This window comes from Schistocerca americana, chromosome 2 (genome assembly GCF_021461395.2).
Source record: "Schistocerca americana isolate TAMUIC-IGC-003095 chromosome 2, iqSchAmer2.1, whole genome shotgun sequence".
Classification (NCBI taxonomy): Eukaryota; Metazoa; Arthropoda; class Insecta; order Orthoptera; family Acrididae; genus Schistocerca; species Schistocerca americana.
This window is the reverse complement of record NC_060120.1, coordinates 747,642,011-747,666,436: the sequence shown is the minus strand read 5'-3', so window position 1 is coordinate 747,666,436 and position 24,426 is coordinate 747,642,011. Positions and strand designations below refer to the sequence as shown.

The 24,426-nt window shown below is 43.2% G+C and overlaps 1 protein-coding gene across 3 annotated transcripts in view; it reads right to left on the bottom strand.

Annotated features, from left to right (window-relative positions):
* LOC124594917 (protein PALS2) overlaps positions 1-24,107 on the bottom strand; it is a 344,549-nt gene extending 320,442 nt beyond the window's left edge. For 2 of the 3 annotated variants that reach the window (XM_047133405.1, XM_047133407.1), the window contains exon 1: positions 23,993-24,107. In XM_047133405.1, the coding sequence (XP_046989361.1) occupies positions 23,993-24,092 (100 nt within the window). In that variant the 5' untranslated portion in view covers positions 24,093-24,107. Of the gene's footprint in view, positions 1-23,446; positions 23,583-23,992 lie in introns of those variants that run through there. The other variant, XM_047133406.1, reaches the window with a different exon arrangement.
* Positions 24,108-24,426: the final 319 nt, after the last annotated feature.

The window sequence follows — 24,426 nt, the reverse complement described above, 5'->3', positions numbered from 1 at the left end:
AATCACTTTTAAGTGCCTGGCAGAGGGTTCATCGAACCACCTTCACTATTTTCTATTATTCTAATCTTGTATAGATCGCGGCAAGAACGAACACCTATATCTTTCCGTACGAGCTCTGATTTCCCTTATTTTATCATGGTGATCGTTTCTTCCTATGTAGATCGGTGTCAATAAAATATTTTCGCAGTCGGAGGAGAAAGTTGGTGATTGCAATTTCGTGAGAAGATTCCGCCGCAACGAAAAGCGCCTTCGTTTTAATGATGTCCACCTCAAATCCTGTATCATTTCAGTGACACTCTCTCCCCTTTTTCGCGATAATACAAAACTTGCTGCCCTTATTTGAACTTTATCGACGTACTCCGTCAATCCTATCTGGTAAGAATTCCACACTGCATAGCAGTATTCTAAAAGAGGACGGACAAGCGTAGTGTAGACAATCTCCTTAGTAGATGTGTTACATTTTCTAAATGTCCTGCCAATAAAACGCAGTCTTTGGTTAGCCTTCCCCACAAATTTTCTGTGTGTTCCTTCCAATTTAAGTTGTTCGTAATTGTAATTCCTAGGTATTTAGTTGAGTTTACGGCCTTTAAATTTGACTGATCTATCGTGTAACCGAAGCCTAATGGATTCCTTTAAGCACTCTTGTGGATGACCTCACACTTTTCGTTATTGAGGGTCAATTTCCAGTTTTCGCACAATACAGATATCTTTTATAAATGGTTTTGCAATTTGTTTTGATCTTCTGATGACTTTATTAGTCGATAAATGACAGCATCATCTGCAAATAACCCAAGATGGCTGCTCAGACTGTCTCCTAAAATGGTTATATAGATAAGGAACAGAACAGGGCCTATAGCACTACCAGGTGGAATGGCAGAAGTCACTCCTACTTTACTCGATGACTTCCCATCAATTACTATTAACTTTGAACTATTCGATAAGAAATCACGAATCCAGTCACATAATTGAGACGATACTCCAAATCATGCAATTTGATTACAAGCCACTTGTAAGATACAGTGTCAAAAGCCTTCTGCAAATCTAGAAACATTTTTTATCGGAATCAATTTGAAATCCCTTGTCAATAGCACTCAACACTTCATGTGACCAAAGAGCTACTTGTGTTTCGCAAAAACAATGTTTTCTAAATCCATATTGACTGTGTGTCAATAGACCGGTTTCTTCGAGGTAATTCATAATGTTCGAGCACAATATATGTTCTAAAATCCTGCTGCATATCGACGTTAATGATATGGGCCTGTGATTTAGTGGATTATTCCTACTCTCTTTCTTGAATATTGGTGTGACGTTTGCAACTTTCCGGTCTTTGGGTGCGGATTTTTCGTCGAGCGAACGGTTGTGTATGGTTGTTAAGTATGGATCTATTGCATCTGAATACTCTGAAAGAAACCATGCAGAAGACATGTTCGGTTGTCAATGAAACTTCATGCACATACACTCCACAGGCGGTTATGTAAACAATTAAGAGTTGACAATTCTCTAAGACATGTAGGACAGCCACCGGAGTGCATTTATGTTGCTCGTGTTTGGTGTTGTTACTAGGCCTGGTTGGGCGAATAGCGTCGGATGTTAAGATGTTGTGTACTCGTGTGAGACAGCGTTATGAGCACCTGACACAGTTTGAAAGGGACCTCATTGTGGGCCTCCATTTGGACAGGTGGTCGAATCATGCCGTATCCAGATTTGTCAGGCATTCAAATGAAACAGTGGCCCGATGTCGGATCCACATGGAAATGCGAGGGCAGCCACACTCACTGTCAGGGTTCCTGTTTACCACGATGAGCCACCACAAGGAGTCGCTTTGTTGTGCACCGAGCACATTTTAACCCCTGCACATCTGCACCTGTCATCCGTGAACAAGTCATGCACTCCTAGCAACATTCTGCGTCGCACCACACAATTGGTCAGAGACTAGCAGCAGCTGGACTAGCGAAATACTGTCCTATGCGTACACTGCTGCTAACACCGAAACACAAAACAGCTGTGTTTGGTGTGCAGCCATGATCAGGAATCGTGGACTGTTGACGAATGGCGTCGCATTGTGTTCATGACGAATCACGGTTCTGCACTACCTCGGATGAGAAATATCAGCAAGTCAAGATGTTCCATCCTTCCAATGCTTTGGAGGGACACATCAGTGTTACTCGTGGCTTCATGGTATGTTTAGCCATCTGGTGCGATTTCAGGTCACGGCTGGTGTTCGATCGAGGGTATTTTGTCTCCATGCTCGTCGTCAAATATGTGCTGCCAAGGAACCTGCCTACGCGGATCGCTAGACAAACATTCAAACAAATCGTATTAATGCGCTTTTTTACAAAAAAGAAAAGAGACATTACTTAACTTTTGCAATTACACAGATGTGTTGCAAGCAAAGGGCGACATACAAAATAATCTATCTTCTTCAGTATAAACAGTTAAAAGTTGGTGGTACATAGGAAGCAACTAGAGCTGACGCCGCTATACAAATGCCTAATCTTGAAGCTGCTATTCAACAGGGGCGTTGCCAGTCGCTCGCGGCGATTAAGTCCTCTTCACACAGGGGCCGCTGCTGTCACGTTGTCGTCCTGGAGAGGGGTCGGTCAGCGTGTGAGCGGCTGACATCTTCTCACAGCCATCTCTTCTCTACCGGCCGGTGTGGCCGAGCGGTTCTAGGCACTTCAGTCTGGAACCGCACGACCGCTACGGTCGCAGGTTCGAATCCTGCCTCGGGCATGGATGTGTGTGTTGCCCTTAGGTTAGTTAGGTTTAAGTAGTTCTAAGTTCTAGGGGACTGATGACCTCAGATGTTAAGTCCCATAGTACTCAGAGCCATTTGAACCATTTTGAACCATCTCTTCTCTATCGTTCCCCGTTGGCGTGACAGCGCTTGACCTTATGCTTTAACAGAGGGAATGGACGACACAATGATACATCACAGAGATCCTGTGACTTCATATATTACCTCTCATGTGACATTAACGGGCTGCTATTTTTCCACAGGACAGTGCTTGTCCACACATAGCACGCCTCTCTAAGAACTGTGGCCAGCAGTAACCCCAGATCTGTCCCCAGAAGAAACGTGTGGTACCAGCTCGGGCATCATATCCATCCCAGTGACAGTATACAGGATATCATAGACCAGTTACAATCGTTGTGGGACGGATTGTCTCAGGAGAGGATTTTATGACAACTTTCCCAACCGAATCAGTGACTCGTCATGATGTTAAGTGGGCTCTAACTGTCAAGTTCTTTGTAATTTAGACTCGATATTGTAATCACTGTAAAAACATTACATGTTGTTGTTGTCGTTGTGGTCTTCAGTCCTGAGACTGGTTTGATGCAGCTCCCCATGCTACTCTATCCTGTGCAAGCTTCTTCATCTCCCAGTACCTACTGCAACCTACATCCTTCTGAGTCTGCTTAGTGTATTCATTTCTTGGTCTCCCTCTACGATTTTTACCCTCCACGCTGCCCTCCAATGCTAAATGTGTGATCCCTTGATGCCTCAGAACATGTCCTACCTACCGGTCCCTTCTTCTTGTCAAGTTGTGCCACAAACTCCTCTTCTCCCCAATTCTGTTCAACACCTCCTCATTAGTTATGGGATCTACCCATCTAATCTTCAGCATTCTTCTGTAGCAAAACATTACATACCAGTTAAGTTTCATTTAGTTTCCTCCTCCTTCCTGGGTGCTTAACGTATTTTTTTTGTCTGGAAGCAGACACACTGTATAAACCTAAAATTTTCTGATTTTCGGTTACCACTTCGGGCTCAGTTTCCGGACAAGGAGTCAGTATCTCAGTCTGACAGATTTACCCTCCTCTATCTGGAAAGACCACCATCGTCGCAGAAACACCAAGCACAGGAGTAGTGCTTTACATTATCCCGTTCCTTGCATTCACTTGATAGCAGCACTTCTTATTTCCACGTGCTTGATCGAGCAACATTTAATACAGAGTAAATTTTTATATCTCTGCAGAAGACGAACTGGTGCGAACAACTGAGTTCGACGCAGCGTGGGTAGGCGGCTCGTTGAGCGTGCTTAACCCTGTTGATGAGGTCAAGTAGGCGCTACCGCGGCAGGTCGCCAAGCACGGGAAATCCTGGGGCGTGTGAGTCAGCGCGGGCGATCGCGGAACGGCACAAAAGAAACAAGGGTGCTCGCCTCCTAAAGAGACCGAAAAAGTAGGCCTCACACTGACGCCCACAGTCCGACCAGGGCTGAGGAAGACAAAAACTGGCATTCTTCCGTGGTTTAAAAACCGTCGTATTCCAACCGACAAGTCCTACTGGCAAATAAGTCTTTAATTACTACCGGTTTCGATTTTCAGATCATCTTCAGGTACGTTATTTATAGCAGTCTAAATGGCAACATTTTTACTTTTTCGTGTGTGTGTGTGTGAAATCTTATGGGACTTAACTGCTAAGGTCATCAGTCCCTAAGCTTACACACTACTTAACCTAAATTATCCTAAGGACAAACACACACATCCATGCCCGAGGGAGGACTCGAACCTCCACCGGGACCAGCCGCACAGTCCATGACTGCAGCGCCTTAGACCGCTCAGTTAATCCCGCACGGGCCACTTTTTCGTCAAATAAACATTTTCGTGTGGAGAAACGGACGACTACACCGTTACTTTTTTTATCAGTTTAATCAATAAACCTAAATCAGCTGTGCTGTTGTCAGTATGTAGAGTGCCTCTACCGTAAAAATCAGACCTAATTGTAACAGTAGACGAAGACTGATTAACTATGGTAGTACAGTTTGCTATTGACTGTATAACCTTTTTTACGATTCCAGAATGAAATTTCACTCTGCAGTGGAGTATGCACTGGTACGAAACTTCCTGGCGGATAAAACCATGTGCCGGGTCATGAGTAGTGTTTGAGTAGCTCAGTTGGTAGAGAGAGAGAGAGAGAGAGAGAGAGAGAGAGAGAGAGCAGTTGTCCGCGAAAAGCAAAGGACCCAGGTTATGTCCTGGACTGGCGCACAGTTTTAATCTGCCAGGAAGTTTTATTTTACTATTGACGGCAGTGGGGCAGGATGGCTTTTATATTGTGATTCTTGAGTTTCTCCCGGCGTATTTGATAGTCAAAATATCCACGGGTGTGCTGCCGGTCTATAGTGTCCAACGGGCACAATATTTCGGCGATCATACATGTCGCCATCATCAGGTGAACTGACGGACTGAGCTCCTGTGAACGTGCCGGCACGGAGATTCGTACGCTATGGCTGCTCAGAGGGAACTGGGTTCGGTCGCGGCGGCGGCCGATTTAAATACTCTCCGCCCGCGGCGCGCTCCCTCCGCCGTCCGCGCCCCGCGCCACGGTCGCCCGGTGGAACAGATTGCGACGGCGTCTGAGATGACGTCGGAGTGATGGCTCTGTCCGCCGTGGTCGTCACAACTATACGTTTGCTCGATTTACTCTTGATTAACCCTCTGAGCAGCCATAGCGTACGGATCTCCGTGCCGGCACGTTCACAGGAGCTCAGTCCGTCAGTTCACCTGATGATGGCGACATGTATGATCGCCGAAATATTGTGTCCGTTGGACACTATAGACCGGCAGCACACCCGTGGATATTTTGGCTTTTATATTATTTGACGCCAGAGTAATAATGTTGTCATGTAGGCTGTTGTAAAAAACTTTATGATACATGAAGGTGATCTGAAGAGCGAAACCGTTGTAAATAAAGAATTATGTATCAATAGGGCTTGGCGGCTGAAAGATACCATTTATCAAATACATACAATCTGTGGGGAATGGCCTGCGCAAAATATATTCCGTTATTTTTGAGAAAGATGGAAAAAACTGCTATCGGGAACGGAACGCCATTGTCCTAAGCGGTCCAGGAACATTAGACTGCTGTTCAAATCAATGAAGCTCTCTATTTGTTCCTGAGTGTCTCCTAAGTCGGACAATCACTGTCGTAACCGAGCCCTGTTGACATGCATATTTTCAATTTGTAAGAAAATCCGGGTAACGTTTACGGTCTCCTTTAAAACGAGGGGCAAGCTGTAACACCTGATTCAAACGTCTTGACAGATTAAATCATATTTGGGTCGGCCCCGCACTCTTACCATTCGTGGGTAATGCTCTTACAGAATTGTTCCAGGCAAGACACTGACAGTACTGGTACTTTACAAGTTTCGCAGAAGCTCCCTTGCTGGAAGAGCACTGCTGAGAGAAAGGATATCATGGAGGAGCACCTAGCCACAGGATGGAGTTGTCTTCAGAAGGGCTGTTTCGGTTTCAGTCTGTTAGCAAGTTTCATAACAGCGTGCTCTCCACCGCCGTTTGAAAGACTGTCTGGAAACATTTGCTAGATTGTAGACAAGAAGTTGAATCCATATAAAGTATTTTGGGCCGCCATTCTCTCGAATTCCTTGTAGAACGGTATGGTTGGTATTAACAGAAAATCGGAAAGACAGTATGCCCGAAGACAATCGTGTTCTTTTCACCCCTATGTCACATCTGTAGTTCGGCTCCTTACACATATGACGAATGAAACAGCCACTCCACTGCATTATCTCCCCACATTTGCTACCTCTGGCAGTGCTCTACTTCGGATCATTGCTGAAGAAACTGAAGAAACTGCAAAAAGGTGGGAATTTAAGGAGATGGGACCTGGATAAACTGACTAAACCAGAGGTTGTACAGAGTTTCAGGGAGAGCATAAGGGAACGATTGACAAGAATGGGGGAAAGAAATACAGTAGAAGAAGAATGGGTAGCTTTGAGGGATGAAGTAGTGAAGGCAGCAGAGGATCAAGTAGGGAAAAAGACGAGGGCTAGAAGAAATCCTTGGGTAACAGTAGAAATATTGAATTTAATTGATGAAAGGAGAAAATATAAAAACGCAGTTAAATGAAGCAGGCAAAAGGGAATACAAACGTCTCAAAAATGAGATCGACAGGAAGTGCAAAATGGCTAAGCAGGTATGGCTAGAGGACAAATGTAAGGATGTAGAGGCTTATTTCACTAGGGGTAAGACAGATACTGCCTACAGGAAAATTAAGAAGACCTTTGGAGAAAAGAGATCGACTTGTATGAATATCAAGAGCTGAGATGGAAACCCAGTTCTAAGCACAGAAGGGAAAGCAGAAAGGTGGAAGGAGTATACAAGGGCGATGTACTTGAGGACAATGTTATAGAAATGGAAGAGGATGTAGATGAAGATCAAATGGGAGATATGATACTGCGTGAAGAGTTTGATAGAGCACTGAAAGACCTAAGTCGAAACAAGGCCCCGGGAGTAGACAACATTCCATTAGAACTACTGACAGCCTTGGGAGAGCCAGTCCTGACAAAACTCTACCATCTGGTGAGCAAAATGTATGAGACAGGCGAAATACCCTCAGACTTCAAGAAGAATATAATAATTCCAATCCCAAAGAAAGCAGGCGTTGACAGATGTGAAAATTACCGAACTATAAGTTTAATAAGTCGCGGCTGCAAAATACTAACGCGAATTCTTTACAGGCGAATCGAAAAACTGGTAGAAGCCGACCTTGGGGAAGATCAGTTTGGATTCTGTAGAAATATGGGAACACGTGAGGCAATAGTGACACTACGACTTATCTTAGAAGATACATTAAGAAACGGTAAACCTACGTTTCTAGCACTTGTAGACTTAGAGAAAGTTTTTCACAATGTTGACTGGAATACTCTCTTTCAAATTCTGAAGGTGGCAGGGGTAAAATACAGGGAGCGAAAGGTTATTTACAATTTGTACAGAAACCAGATGGCAGTTATAAGAGTCGAGGGACATCAAAGGGAAGCAGTGGTTGGGAAGGGAGTGAGACAGGGTTGTAGCCTCTCCCCGATGTTGTACAATCTGTATATTGAGCAAGCAGTAAAGGAAACAAAAGAAAAATTCGGAGTAGGTATTAAAATCCATGGAGAAGAAATAAAAACTTTAAGATTCGCCGATGACAGTGTAATTCTGTCAGAGATAGCAAAGGACTTGGAAGAGCAGTTGAACGGGATGGACAGTGTCTTGAGAAGAGGGTATAAGATGAACATCAACAAAAGCAAAATGAGGATAATGGAATGTAGTCGAATTAAGTCGGGTGTTGCTGAGGGAATTAGAATAGGAAATGAGACACTTAAAGTAGTAAAGGAGTTTTGCTACTTGCGGAGCAAAATAACTGATGATGGTCGAAGTAGAGAGGATATAAAATGTAGACTGGCAATGGCAAGGAAAGCGTTTCTGAAGAAGAGAAATTTGTTAACATCGAGTATAGATTTAAGTGTCAGGAAGTTGTTTCTGAAAGTATTTGTATGGAGTGTAGCCATGTATGGAAGTGAAACATGGACGATAACTAGTTTGGACAAGAAGAGAATAGAAGCTTTCGAAATGTGGTGCTACAGAAGAATGCTGAAGATTAGATGGGTAGATCACATAACTAATGAGGAGGTACTGAATAGGATCGGGGAGAAGAGGAGTTTGTGGCACAACTTGACTAGAAGAAGAGATCGGTTGGTAGGACATGTTCTGAGGCATCAAGGGATCACAAATTTAGTATTGGAGGGCAGCGTGGAGGGTAAAAATCGTAGAGGGAGACCAAGAGATGAATACACTATGCAGATTCAGAGGGATGTAGACTGCAGTACGTACTGGGAGATGAAGAAGCTTGCACAGGATAGAGTAGGAAGGAGAGCTGCATCAAACCAGTGTCAGGACTGAAGACCACAACAACAACTGAAGAAACATACATTTATTTATTTATTTATGAGCTTTCCATACACAGAAATCTGAAGTTACTATTTATTTCCGACACATTAAACGACCTTTTTTTATCCCGATGATCTCATTTGTGGAAGATGAACTCATAGTTCTGATGCTGCTCTGTCTTTCATACAATAATTAGACGCTCTGCTGAACGTAGCAGTACACGCTCTCTACTCTGTCACGATTATACTCCTACGCTAAATGAAGCGTCAACCTACGGACAGGGACTGAAGCCTCTCCTTAACGCAATATTTGTTGTTCATTGTTAGTCTAATGCGTATCACAGGGGCGTAAAACGTGGGTGATAGTCGCTAGATACGAAGTAAAGGATAAATCACATGCGTCTGGTTATCTTAGAAGTGGAAACAGCGCATTTCTGGAATGCAGTTTCTTTGTGCGCATTAAAACAGTTCCTTCGTCTACTGTGACAGTCGCTTATTGCTGCAGGGTTTGGTTGGGTTTTTTGATGGAAGAGATCAAACTGCGAGATCATCGGTCTTATCGGATTAGGGAAGGATAGGGAAGGAAGTCGGCCGTGCCCTTTCAAAGGACCCCTCCTGGCATTTGCCTGGAGCGACTTTAGGGAAATCACGGAAAACCTAAATCAGGATGGCCGGACGCGGGATTGAACCGTCGTCCTCCCGAATACTAGTCCAGTCTGCTAACCACTGCGCCACCATTGCTGCAGGGAAGTGGGTTAGTACCCAGTACGGCAGCGACGTATTACGGTTTCGCTTGTGTTATGGCCATACTTTCTTCAGGCAAAATGAGTGGCTACTCAGTTTCAACAGAGAAACGGTGTCGGCAAGTGTGTTCGAGACTTCAAGCGACTTCGGCTTGTATGACTCGTGGAATAACATGGGCGAAAAATCAACACTGAATGAAAACCATTCCTCGGTGGCTGGGGTCCCCGAACATTGAAGTAAACTGTCATACGGCCCTGAAACTTATGAGAGACGAGTGAGCATCGCTAGCGACATGTTGCTGCAAAAACATTCCGAACTGAACAGCAGGAACTGAACACATAAATCCGAGGGGTAACTTAGAGTGTGGAGCCACCATGAGAACTAGGTTAGCACGGGACATATGCTACAGGGACCATGTACGTAAACAAAGAAAGAATTGAGTGGAAGAAAAAACTATTGGTCCGTAAGTTGGCTACCCAGTTTCCAATCACTTTCCGCGTAATGTATGGTTTTACGTGAAGGGCTGCGTATTTCCTGTTCTTAAGGACTGTATTGTATGAATTGTATGTGATTGTATGAATTGTAGTTTCGTTAATTCCACTGTAATTTGTCAAAGATGAATTAGTGTTAGAGATGAGGTAGCATTTCTTGTACCGCCTCCGCGTGGTACAGTCGATACTGAAAACGTCTGCCACAAGGAGCGCAAAAGGCGGCTGCAGTAGCGGCACTACCTGCCAGAGACCAGAACGTAAAGTTGGCAGAACGGCGCACTGTAGTCGGTACGTTCTTCATGAAGCTAATCGGTACGCGCCATGTCTGGCCTGTTACAACTCTGTTGCTGGCACACCGCGACTTGGACTTCCCTATTTGGTTCTCCATATGGTGGGTCTCTCTGGTCACCGTCTGACGCAGTCTCCACCTACCAGGCCAGTTTTCACAACGTATGCAGCTCCGGTGTTCACGCTCGTGAATCCAAACTTTGCGTTCTCATACTCTACTAAACTACTCCGTCCAGTCACATTAATGTGACCACCTGTTAAAAGCCTCAACAACCACCTTTTGCAGCGCAGACCACTACGAGTCGTGCAGGAAGAGAGTCTGCGATGTTCTGGAAGGCATCGACAGCGATGTGGAGCCTTGTCTACTACAGCGCAGTGGCCACTGCGCTAGGTTGCTCGGTTGAGGTGCGAACAGCCCGATCGAGGTGGTCCTACAGATCCTAGATTGGGTTTAAATTCGGGGAGTTTAATGGCCACTTGATCTTCGAACCACACATGTACACTGTGATCTGTGTGACACATTGTATTGTCTTATTGGTAGATGACATTGTGCCGAGGAATAAAAGCTGCTTGTAGAGCTGGACATAGTCCCCGAGGATAGATGCATATTTGTGTTCTTCCACTTGTAATGGTACTTGAATTACGTAACCATTACGGCACCTCACCTCAACCTCTCAATACCAGCAATATTCTACTGTGTTTCTGTAAAATAGTTAACATATTTCTGTGACAACATTCAGATTTGATTTCATTAATGTAGAGGTACTTCGATACATCGATATGTATATATTGCAATGATATTATTCTTATGTATTCTTTCTTTTGTCACTATGATTTTTGACGTACTTGTAACTCTGACTTTTGGGCGCGTAAGCGGTTATTAGAGAGTCAAGTTTTGGTCGTCATGTTAAAACGACGCAAATTGTAGTCAGTTTATGAAATGTGAACTTTAACAGTGAGGAAGATATTTTCAAGTATGTTTTATATTGTGAAGTGATGTTTTGGAACGAGTTACGTGATATTGCAACAAAAGTAATAAAAAAGAAGTGTAACTTAAATTCGGAGTGCTGATTTTACATCACCATTGTCCTAACTTGCAAAAGTTTAATCTTCAAGAACGGTTTATGAAACACGTCTATAAAACTTTTGAATATCGCAGAGTAACACCAAGCCCTCTTTGCATCCGAGCTTGGAATCATCACTACCTAGATTTTCGACGATTGAGCCAGGAGTTCACAACGAGACCATCGTGGGAAACACGAAAAGATGAGTGCCTAGTTTATCCATTATTTCAAGAAATGACTTTATTAACTGTGCTCTAATGACACCTGCCACATAATATAGCTTTGTTGTTGCCCGAAAATGCAATATTTGGCAGCGTGAGCAACACTACAATCATAATTAATTTTTGACCTTTGTTGTGGTAGTGTTGTTAGACACTGGACCTTCCAGAATGACGATACTACTCAGGGAATGCTACGAAAACACTCCCCACATCATAACGCTCCCTTTTGGTTGCAAAGTATTTGCTTTCAGACGTTTCACGCCTTAGACGCCAACGATGGGGCATAAAATGTGAATTATCTGAAAAGGGCACTGGCCGCCATTCAGTAGACATCCAGTTGCGGCATCAGGGGCAAAATTCCAGCCTTCGTCGCCGATGAACAGCCGTCAGCACGGGTGCACGAACCAGCCACCTGCTTCCGAGGCCCTTACGTTCTCTGAACTGTCGTCGAGGAGACACTGTTGGTAGCCCCTCGGTTCATCCGGGTAGTCAATCGCTCAATAGGTACGTGCCTGTTCATCCATACACATCTACGTAGCCGTCGTTCACTCCTTTCTTCTATGGCCCACGGTGCATCACAGTTACCTGCCATATCGAAACTTCTTGAACGTTTATACATAAAGAGACTTCAACAGCATGTGGAAGCAGAGCATCTGATACCAGACGTCCAGTTCGGCTTTCGCCGAAGCCTTTCCACCACCCAGCAGCTACTACGCCTAGTTGAGGAAGCATTCAGCGCCATGGAAAGGAAAGAATTCTTCGGGGCTGTATTTCTGGATGTTTCTCGTGCCTTTGATTGCGTGTGGCACGAGGGACTCCTGTATAGACTTCTAGATATAGGGGTCCCCGTGTCACACGCAACACTCCTGAAGAGTTATCTAGAAAACCGGACATTTCATGTCCGCACTCAAGATGGTATATCGTCCACCAGACCAATCAAAGCAGGAGTACCTCAGGGCAGTGTTCTGGGACCACTGTTATACATCTTGTATACATCCGACCTACCATCGACGGCCAGAACACACCTATCTTTATACGCCGATAATACAGCCATTTACTCCCGAAGTATGAATGCTGCACACCTCCAGGCAAGACAGCAACAAGCATGTAATAAGCTGAGTGATTGGGCAACGAAATAGCGACTGTCTTTCAACGCCACAAAGACACAGGCAATAGCAATTTGTATAAGACCACTTCCACCTAACATCCAGCCCATTGAGATAAGGGGCACCCCAGTCTCGTGGTCAAAAACAGCAAAATACTTGGGTGTGACCCTTGATAGGCGATTGACATGGCAAACTCATATAGAAGATATTCGAGAGAAAGCCAGGAGAAAAATGGTACAGCTCTACCCATTATTAAATCCAGCGTCAACACTACCATCAAGACTGGGGTTGATATTGTACCTTACACTGGTGCGACCAATCTTAGACTACGCTGCTGTCGTGTGGAGCAATGCTGCTCCAACCCACATACAACGGCTACAAAGAATTCAGAATCGTGCTCTGAAAAGAGCACTCCATCTGCCATACCGGTTCCCAACGAATGAACTTCACCAACTCGCAGGGGTACCCTATTTGAAAGACCGATTCAGAACCACTGCAAAAACCTTCTATGAAAACAGTCAGATAACGAACTTGTACGACAACTTGGACACAGGGTGCACTACCTGGCCTCCACCAGATTGCCCGATGACCTACGCGAATAACAAGACTACACATTTTGTGTATAAATTTTTATATAATTTTAATAACTTTAACAATTTTAATGATTTTACTTTTAATTTTAATTTTATTTTAATCTTAAAATTTATTTTATTTTAATTATATTTTAATCTTATTTTATTGTATTTATCATTTATTTATTTATTATTATTATTTTATCAAAAGGTGAATGAATGAGTGTGAGAATGTGTTAACTGTAATATGTATGTGTGAGTACAATGTATATATTGTGTGAATGTGTGAGCGAATGAAAAAAAGAGAGAGAGAGAGAGAGAGAGAGAGAGAGAGAGAAATAAAAAAATAAAATAAAAAGAAGAAAAAAAAGAAAAAAAATATAAAAAATTTACCACACAGCTAATGTATTTTTAAATCATTTAAAAGCAGAAAAAATATGAAAACCAAAAAGCTATTGTTTTAATGTCAATTTTTATTATTGAAGGCGTAGCCACATGCCTTGAACTTCTATTCTCATACTGGGCAATCCTTGATGCCCCAATATATTCTGCAGCGCAGCATCACAGTTGTCTCGGCGCCGGTTTGCAATACCGCCATTTTGCTGTGCACGGTTTACTTTAACGAACTTGGCCGTTTCGGCTACTGCTGCCACCTGCCCTCTGTGAGTGATTATGGCATGCTGACGTCCAACATAGGCGGAGGCCACATTACTGTGACTGGACCGTTTATTTAGGTAACAAAGAGCCTAAAATTATGAATATGGTGTCCCCCAAAAAGGATGTTACCTTGTAGAAAGGCTATGATTGACCCCACTCAATCGTGACACCGATTCAGGTGGCACTGCGGTAAAGCACTGGACTCGCATTCGAGAAAACAGTGGTTCAAATCCCCGTCCAGCCAACCAGATGTAGGTTTTCTACGATTTCCCTAAATCGCAAAATGTCGGGATGTTTCGTTTGCAACGCCTTGTCATCGACAGAGCTTTGAACCTTTCCTTCCCTCACTTGCACGATTTCGTTTGTAACGAGTGTTTGTAATCAGTTCTACGATAGAGAGTGCGACACGACTCATTTATGAAATGCTGTATTGGGCAATGATTTGGTAGTAAGTCAACTCTTACATTGTAAGCTCATTTAATATAACACGATCGCCATAAATGCAAAATACCTGTTCGAGGTCAATTACGATCCCAAAACAAAGTAGTCTCTCCAGAACTTATAGTACCCTACCATTTTTATCAAAACTGCCATGCATCATAATCAGACTCTATTAAATTGATGAAACCAGATAATCTTAATTAATTTGTGTCGAGAGACGGAAGTACGAGTACTTATAAGGTTAGCGCCAAAATTGCCGTATTTAACCACTAGAATTCCACATTAATTTAGTTTTCTGGATGATTACTTAAATGAGTAGTTCAGAGTCCTATTGAATCGAGTGAAGCTTCGCAGAGCAGAGACGGGAGTGCCACTGTCGAGCCATTAGTCCCGAGGGGCTACGGTTCCTTTTCCAAGTGCACGTCCCACGACCGCCGAGGGAGACTAGACGCCACGTAGGAAGCTGCTAGGCCCGGCGTATTGTGTGTCAGCAGAGACCCGCCGGATGACAATAGTACTTGCGTCCTAAGTGACGAGTGGCAACGAGTAATAAAAGACTGTTTTTAAAATGGCGCGTCCACCGGCGCCAGGCCTGAATCATGAATTTTTCCCGTAAGCTAACAGCAATAGGGTATGCAGAGGCTTAAAGAACTAAGCTCTGCAGGATCCGTGCATTCTTGGAAATGCTGGGCAAGGGACAGTTTAGAGATAAGATCTAAGAGGTGGAATGAAAACAGGCCGTTCTGCAACTTTGTGTTTGGCGCTGTGCCACCATCAGCCATCGGGCTGGCCAACGTAATGGAGGTTGTTGGTTTTTGGTAAGAAACTGTAAGAGCAGCCACCACTGGTTAACATAAATAAATTCTGGAGTGGGAGAATGGAGCTCGCCTTTGCGTATCTGGGGGAAGCCTTATTGCCTGGAACAAGGAACAGTACAGACTGTGGGAGTCAAATGCTGCTTGTTTCTGAGCTGCAGCGCTAAAAATCCCAACTGTTGATTAATCATATTAAAACTGAGCATGGGAGGGAGACTGCTGCCTTGCTAGAACGTATCTGATGGGTTGGCACTTAGAAGAACCACTGTCATTGGCGATAATTTTCATGCACGAGGCTCACACTCACAAAGTAAGAGTAAAAATTCACTTCTTTCTGAGAGTGCCCAGTAGAACTCTTCCATCCGAGACTCGACAGGGGGCACTTTGTGCAGGAGATGGACTTCGACTCTGGGCTCTGAAGGAGAGCAGCCTTCGATGCAGGACAGATGACTTAGAGTCTTGTAGCCATCACAACAGGCAGGCACCGGTAGCTTTTAAGTACAGTGAGAAACAGCAGCGTTCACAGGCCGAGCTGTAGTATGTATGTGAAGGCTTCAGATCCATGTTAGGACTTCCACATTTTTATTTCAATTACTCTTATTAGCAATTGCAGGCTCTACATATGCCCATTCAGCGCAGTAGGTGCGTGCATGATTCCTTCTGTTGTTCTTTCCTTTCTTCTAGATTAATAATCGGCTATTATTGTTTGGCTTCCGCAGACTTAGCTGCCTCCCTAAATGCGCTGGTTCAAACTTTCTCATTCCAGATCCCTTATTTGGCCTTTGTCAGGGTGTTGGCAATTTAATTCGATTGTAATCTGTATTGATACTTCATGAATGTCAATCTTCTTTGTTGTTTGTGTTTAACGTGGAGTCTATAAGGACATGTAATAAATAGGGCTTTATAGTGACTATTGTTTCATTCACTAGTTTGATGAATTCTCTGTCTTTATCATCTTTGTTACAGTATCGACTTTTCATGTTCGAGTGTGATTTGGTAAGTCTGGTAAAATAGCAAGAAAAAATGTTTGCTTTGCAAACAACTCACCTTACTTCTCGACATAGTCTCCTTTGAGGGATATACATTTGGTCCAGCGATCCTCCAGTTTTTTTTTATCCCATAGGAAAAATAGGTTCTGTAAAACTCTGCAAAATACTCATCTGTGTAGCATGATGTGTGTAGCATGCGGCCGGTGGAAAGCAGAACAAGCGTATCTGTCAACACACAGAAACGAAAGTGATGTGCCACAGTCACGATCATCGCTGGGGTGATGACACACCTGTATGCAATAGCAAAAAACCGCAGCCAGGAGGTAGAGGCGAACACGGAAGTAATGGCGAGGCTGCCGTGTTTGAGAACATTTTCAACCGAGACTGGACGTCTCCAAAAATCAGAAACACCTTCGGTAACATGTGGAAAACCAGTGCTGCTAGAGAAATTCACCCACGAGCAAAGCAGTCGCAGTCACTATCAGTGCCACGAAGAGTGATTACCAGGAAGAAGCTGGTACAGCAGCCGAGTCATCGGGAGCGGTCGTATAGAGTCACCCTTTGACACTGGTGCAGTAAAAAAACTAGAGGAAGTCTGTATAAATTCGACGGAGAAGAACTGAGTTTCCGACAAGTATTTGGCAACAGTTATTTGGGTCTTTCAGTAAGTAATGCAACACATTTTTTTCTGAAAACATGTTAGTTTCATTCACGATTTCAGTACGCCATATTATTCCTCACTCTTTCGGCTACAAACTCTATTTTTCAACATAACCTCCGTTCAACGCACGGCCTTACACCACCTCACTAAGGCGGCCAGGATGTCTACACGGCACCTCTCTACTGGTCGACGTCGGAGCCAACGTCTTGCTGCAGCAACCGCCTGCCAGTCATCCACGTACCGCTACCCACGAAGTGCGTCCATCGTTGTTCATTCGGCCAGACAGATGCAAGTGGCTGCGCGTGCGGTGGGTCGGCACACGGGAGATCGGACAGGTTTGCGCGACTTGTTGCGCTGTTGACCGACGCATCGCCCAACGACTCACCGTGCTTTTGTTCACTGCCAGGTCTCCGTAGACATTCTGCAAGCGCCTATGAATATCTTCGATGCTCTGGTTTTCCACCAAAAGAAACTCAATGACAGCTCTCTGCACCTCCGTCACAGACGCCATTCGGAAGGCTATGTATAGCGCCACCGGAACTTCATGAATGGAGGCTGCAGCGGGAATATTCCACTTGATGTCCCACAACAAATCCCGCGTTTTTGAACGGAAGTAGGCCGAGAAAAAAAGTGCGTCGTATTACTTCTTGACCGCCCCTCGTATCTCGAGTTTTCTGCCTGTTAATAAGGAACAAGCTCTGTAGAGTTTGTCTCCAGTAGCAGTGACTAGTAATAGTTGATATTTTCCGTGTCTCAAAATATAGGAGCACTATCACTGTCTCGTACATGTATTCTATTGTGAATGATGGCGTGAGTCGCTCACAAATAATGTTATTTTCTGTGTATCAGAACATACAGAGCAACAAGCGCAGTCTTGCACTTGTCTCCTAATGTGAATAAGGTATCTAACTGCGTAAGTCGCAACGAATGGTTATTAGTATTTTCTGTATGTCAGAGTATACAGTGAAACGAGCACTGTCTCACAATTGTCTCCTATTGCGGTTAGAGTATTTGACTGTGTATGGTCGGAACGAGTTTCTAGCAGAGCGCTTACCTCTGATAGCGAAAGGTAGAACTCAGGAACCAGAAGTTACTGGAAAGGGCCAACATATAGAGCGGTAGAGTGTAATTGTTGATGTACAAAGATATGAAGCCACTGTAAGACACCTCTCTGAATAAGATTGAACTATTGGGAAATAAATTGCTTTTAAGTTGTATACTTAAGTGTTTGCAACCTTATTTACACCCTAAAAAGCCAGCTTCTCCTCTCCGCTCCAAAATCACCTGTGCTAAGCACCACTCCACGAAAGGTAACTTAGTAGACCTCAGCCACGTTGTCGACAACGTCCTGATTGCACCATACAGGCCACAGCTTTGCCCAAAGCTGGCGACAGGGCCTGTGCTGGGACGCGACAATCGTCCCAGTTCAGATCACTCCTTAGTATTATCGTCCAGTACGTATATATGATGTGATGTGCTCAACATGTCCACCACAAATCATGTAACAAGTTAGTGTAGGTTCCTTGTCTTTGCTATTGGTATTATATTACATTTATCCACATTTAAAGAGAACAGGCATTCATTACACCAATCAGACATTCTGTCAAGGTATTTCTGCAATATCTCAGCAGGGTCAAACAACGCAACTTTACTGTAGAGAACAGTTAATCATCTTGTAGCAATGATGATAGTATCTTATAAATCGTTTCTGAATGTTGATAACAATGGAGATCCTGTTACGCTTCCTTGGGGCACACCCGGTGTACTTACAACTGTGTGGAATATTCACCGTCTGGTATAATGTCCTGTGTTCTGTCAATCAAATATTCCTGTGTTTCAGCACTAAAATCGGAGGGCCAATGCGCTGCTGATTGTTAGGGGCATTCTCATCAGCTGCAGCAAAATGGCACTACGACTGCGGCCTCCACAGCTGCGGCCTCACTTTTTTATCAATCTAAAACATGAATGTGTGTGTGTGTGTGTGTGTGTGTGTGTTGTGTTACATCCGAAGGCTTGTGTTACGATCCGTTGTGAAAGAATTTATGAGAACAGCGAGTGGACGTCCGCGCCTGTATTATGGAAGATGTGTAGATGTGTAATTGCAGGTGCTGGTAATCGTGCGAAAAACACCCACAGTAAGTGCTTTGTAAAATAATCTTGCTTAGAGCCAGAGGAAAGATTATCACGCTTTAGAAATTCCGTCGTAAATATCTTGCGCCTTAGAACGGCTCTTGGTTGCTGACCACAGTACGAATTAACGCTGCTTACGGCAGCCACATACATCCTCCTTGGACCAAAATGTATCTTCCACAACTGCTGTACGCACAAGATTTATTTTCATATTTGGCCTAAGTAAAGTGTATGCGTCCACCTACATTTTTAGCAATTCTGGATCAGTCTTCGGGTGATCCACCGCAGGATCTCGACGTCTTATATGCAGGGACTTCAGAAAGAAAGAATAGATTTCTATTGTTTATTACCGACATAGTATGCAAGACAGAAACACATTACGCATGCCACTAGAGACAGAAAGTTCAGTTTTATGTTCGCACAGACACTATACCATACACTCTACATGAACACCATGCGTTGCTCGAGAAACATCAAAACGGTAATCCATTTCGTTCCAAACACGAATCAACAGGACCCTGTTTATTTAATCGACAGCTTCAACAATTCGGTTTCTCGGCTCTTGAAGAGTAGCTGCCACAGGAGGACAAAAAATCTATCTTTTATATGCCTCCAAAGAAGAAAATGGCAAAGTATGAGGTCTGGCGACTTGTGAGGCCCAAAGCAATGAGCAAGATCTTGTTGCCCACTCTTCCAGTCCAACGTTGTGGGATGCTGTTGTTGAGATAACGCCGCACCACAAGGTGTAAGTGAGGAGGGCGCTGTCATGCATAAAAATGAGACCATTGGAATCTTCGTGAAGTTGAGGAAACCACCAATTTTGCAACACTTCCAGGTATGACATTCCTGCAACAGTTTCCTCCGCAAAAAAAAAAAAAAAAAAAAAAAAAAAAAAAAAAAAAAAAAAAAAAAAAAAAAAAGGCCCATAAACTTTATAAACAGAAACACTTTAAAACACATTCCGTTTCGGTGTCTCTCTTTCGTGTTCGACGACAACGCCAGGATTTTGTTACACCCCAAATTCTTACGTCACGGCGATTTCTTTTACCCGATCGATAATACGTCGATTCGCCCGAAAAGATGCGTCGTTCGGAAAAGTGCCCTCTGCTATGTGCTGGAGAACTGAAATGCAAAATTCGCACCTGCTGTTATGGCCGCCGGGATCCAATTCCTGCAGCAATTGTAACTTGTGAGGCACCATATGCAGGCATCGCTTCACAACACGCTACACTATTGTGGCCTGCCCGTACTGACTTCCGAGGGCTTCGTAGTGAACGCATCTTGGACACCCCTCGACATTTTCATCAGACGTGGGTGGCCGACCACTGCTCTTCTCTTTGCAAATGCAACCAACTTCCAGGAATTTTGTACGCCAGTCACAAAACCTACTTTAGCAGAGGCGGTGTCTTGCTGAATCGACGGCGCAAAGCACGTTGCACAACAGTGGATTGACTTCACGAGCCGACGGAGTGGCCGTGCGGTTCTAGGCGCTACAGTCTGGAGCCGAGCGACCACTACGGTCGCAGGTTCGAATCCTGCCTCGGGCATGGATGTGTGTGATGTCCTTAGGTTAGTTAGGTTTAATTAGTTCTAAGTTCTAGGCGACTGATGACCTCAGAAGTTATGTCACATAGTGCTCAGAGCCATTTTCTTTGAATTCACGAAAATTCCAACATACTAAAGTATTTCTCTTGTGGTGTAGTCACCATGTTGCTACAAATACACACCAGCACAGCTGTATCAAAACTTTGAACTTTCCTCTATGTAGTGATATGCGCAATGTGTTATAGTTTGTCTACAATAAACAACTGAAATCTGTTCATTCTTTTTGAATTATCCGATACTTAAATAATGCATTTTCTCGATTGAGTTGAAACTGCATACAGCCAGCCACTCTGTCGTTTCCAGGAAATGGTGGAAACCATTTTGTGCTAAATATGGATTGAAGAGAGGGGGATCCGTCACCTCTCATTTGAATTTTTCAAAAAGTTGCTGAGGTGATACGTCACCACGGTTTCTGGCATTATCGTGCAGCATCACCACGTCTGCCGACAGCATGCTCCTACGTTTATTCTGAATGGACCTGTTTATATTTTGTAGTGTCCCACAGAATACGCCTCTAAATCAACAAACAAAAGCATATTTATGCGCAACAATTTACATTTTTTTTGAGGATGGTAAATTACGTGCTCTTGAACCAGGTGTCAATGCTCTGCAGGTCTATCTGTTTTTCATTAGAATTTGCTGGCGTTGCAATTTTGCTGACTGCAACAGCATCACCTATGGTCAAGTCAAAGGAGTTTCCGACGTTATACACTAGAAATCAGTATATACGTGAATAATAACGGCTATAGAACATTTCCTTGGAGTGCTCTAGAACTTACTTTCACACATGTTCGTTTTATTCCGTTAAAAACGACGCGTTGAGTTCTGTCAGCTAGAAAGTCCTGAATCAAATCTCACAGATGGTCCGATACTCTATAAGTTCATATTTTGCTTATATTTACTTTCTAGATGAGAGACGTGGGTAATTGTTCACCTTTTAGTATAATGTGCCTCATTTTCAACAATCTTTCAACAAGAGGATATATTATTTCGCAGTAACAATTACTGTCTCTGCCTCCTAGCGACGGGCATGAGAAATTTTAAAGTGTCTGAATCTTCAGAGTGACGACAACGATGAGTTGCAGTGCAACGTGTCTCATTGCATATGGTATCGTCTCAGTATGAACGGTGCCTTGTAAGCGGTCCGAAAAGATTATTTTATCGTTCTAGAGGTGACCTGTAAGAGGTCAACGTTCACAATTTCAGGAGTGATTTATGCACGCACTTGCGACTGTGCATTGTCACTGAAAAGCTAAACAGTGAAGATATAGTTTTTTTTCAAATTGATACTATATAACGCAAAACAACAGTGAAAGGTTTCTCAAAAATACACAAAACAGCAGTGAAAGGGTCACATTCTACTTATCCCAAAAGACACTAGCCATTACTTTTCCTGGGGACTGCACAATTCTACTTCTTTATCCTCCTTCGGTGATCTTGTGCGATGCCATTTCATTTACCGCCTTTTCAGTTCATGATCAAAGATATGAACGCCGGTCTCATTTTACGTCACACTATTTGCTTGTGGCTCAACTCCCTCCAGCTCCAAGCAGTGTAGCACAAGAAGTCGATGTTTAACCGTTTTCCATGTCTAAGCCTGAATTAATATTTCACTAGACACACGTTATAGAGATTCATAGTGTTGTTTGGCGCCGAGGTCTCCATTTTCCCGTCAGCACTACCCATGGATCCCTATAACCCGCCCTCCCCACCTCTACACCGCCACCAATACGTATTTTTGTTTTGAAAAATTGTTTCACCATCAGTCTGTCTTTAGCTACAATCTAAAAGTCTGAATTTTGCTGTCTCTTCATGGATGATGAAGATCTTCTCCTGCTATTGATTGGGAGCAGGGTTACAAAAACTTCATTTAATTTTTCAGCAACTTTTGGTTTGGGTGTTCACAATCTCAACGTGAGCTTCAGTGGAGGAAAAAAAAAAAAAAAAAAAAAAAAAAAAATACCGGCAGCATCGAAGTACTCGTTTCTCCCAAGGCTCATCTCTCAAATGAACAGCAAGAACACTAGATAATTGAACGGTGCTGTACTACGAATAGTATTATCTGACATTCCGTTTTCGGGGATTTAAATACTACAAACGGTAACTATCTTCGGAAGAAGAAGGAAACAAAGTAAGTTCAGATTACTTCTGCGATTGGTTACTAAAATCAATATAGACCATTTTCAGGTAATTAATATAACGCAATGGACGACTATAATTAACAGTGATAACAGCTGTAATTTTGTCTTATTATTTCTTTTACACTATACATGGTTCTAATAATTTCTTTTAAAAAATCACAAATTTTATTCATTATACTGTCCTGCAAACCACACCATACGTTATTGTACGCAGCACTGGTAACATGGTCCCGAATACTTGCAACACTTTTTAACGTGAAAACTCACCACCGGTTTTGTTTGTAAACACTGCGCTACTTAGTATCACATGCACGTGAGTGCCTTATACTGTGTTTCTTGTAGGAGGGTGATTAACAGGACGATGAAATGACTGTCGCTTAACTACTTCTTTTGAATGAAGCTGTTGCACTATTCAGTCTGCTTAATTAGATAATTTATAACGCAAACTCTGTATTCCATTGTTGGTAAAACGCTGTTTGAAATCATGAAGGTAGTGTTTCAAACATGAGGTTCTCCGCGAACAGCGAGCTTGAAAGAGCGCAGTAGGGTGGGTCGGGCACAGTGTAAGATCAATACCGTACGCATTATCAACAGGTTGTCAATATGCTCACATTACTGACAGCTGAGCAGAAATATTTCCTCTACTTACTTAACTAAAAAAAAAAAAAAAAATCAGAGTCTATGAGTGTAACGAAGCTACGGTGAAAATAAATTGACGACGAGTGTAGCACAATAATCAGCCTTTCTGGAAATGAAGAAGAGGATTTCGGCAACGAGTACTATATTATGGTTTGAGAATAAGATGACAGCAAAAAATAATTATCGTTCCTTAAGACTTACCGTTGTCTATCGGTTTACCTAAACCCATCTGTTCCATGCTGGCCAAAAGCTCGCGACGCTCAACATTTTCTGTCCTTCCAAACAACACCATTTTCACGAGCTGCTACCTCTTAAGTATCGAACAGCGTCTCGAGACACACAACACGCGAGAAACGTATCCTTTAAATCCACTGCTGTTGCTGCTCCCCCCCCTTCTCCTCGCGCCTGCTGCTGGACAGTAACCAATCAAACGGCGCATACCTTTTTCAAAATCCAATGAGACCTGTGGGTCGTATCCCGCTGAAACTGCAGTAGTCCCTTACTTTTGCTTTTATAATATCTTCACAAATTGTGCAAACCTAGGCAAACAGATAGTTACGCACAGAAAGAAACATGCAATATATGTTGTTTTAAGTGGTTATACGGTAGTTCAGGCATATAGAACGCCAGATCTATTTACCTTAGGCACACGGTCAAAACGCAATAATCGTAAGAGGGATAGAAAGAATAAAATACATTAAATTTCTAAACTAGAGCTCGTTGCTACCGAGGAGCGATTAAACTCACCGATTCCAGTTCTGCTCTGAAATCCACGCACACTTGATTGACTTCTACCGCATTGCAGAACGATTGTATCAAGGAGTACACCATTATTATCGTCTGGCATTTTATGACAAAATTTCATGACGCCGTTGTTCTCGTATTGATTATCACTTTATGCATTACATTTAAGTTATAGCCTATTGCTTTTTTTGCTCTTTTACAATGGCACATCAGAAACTTTTGCCATTGAACTTTACTATAAAATAACTGAACGTCTTTGATGGAATTATGTTACATTGTACCTTGTGTTCCACTTTAAAATAAATAAAACTAGATTAACTCAAACTACATTTCGGTTCCAGTCTTTGTATGCAGCTAAACACTTATTTAATCGATCACAGAGAATCGAAAACATTTATTAAATGTGCAGCCATGCCAGAAAGCTTTGTATCCATTCA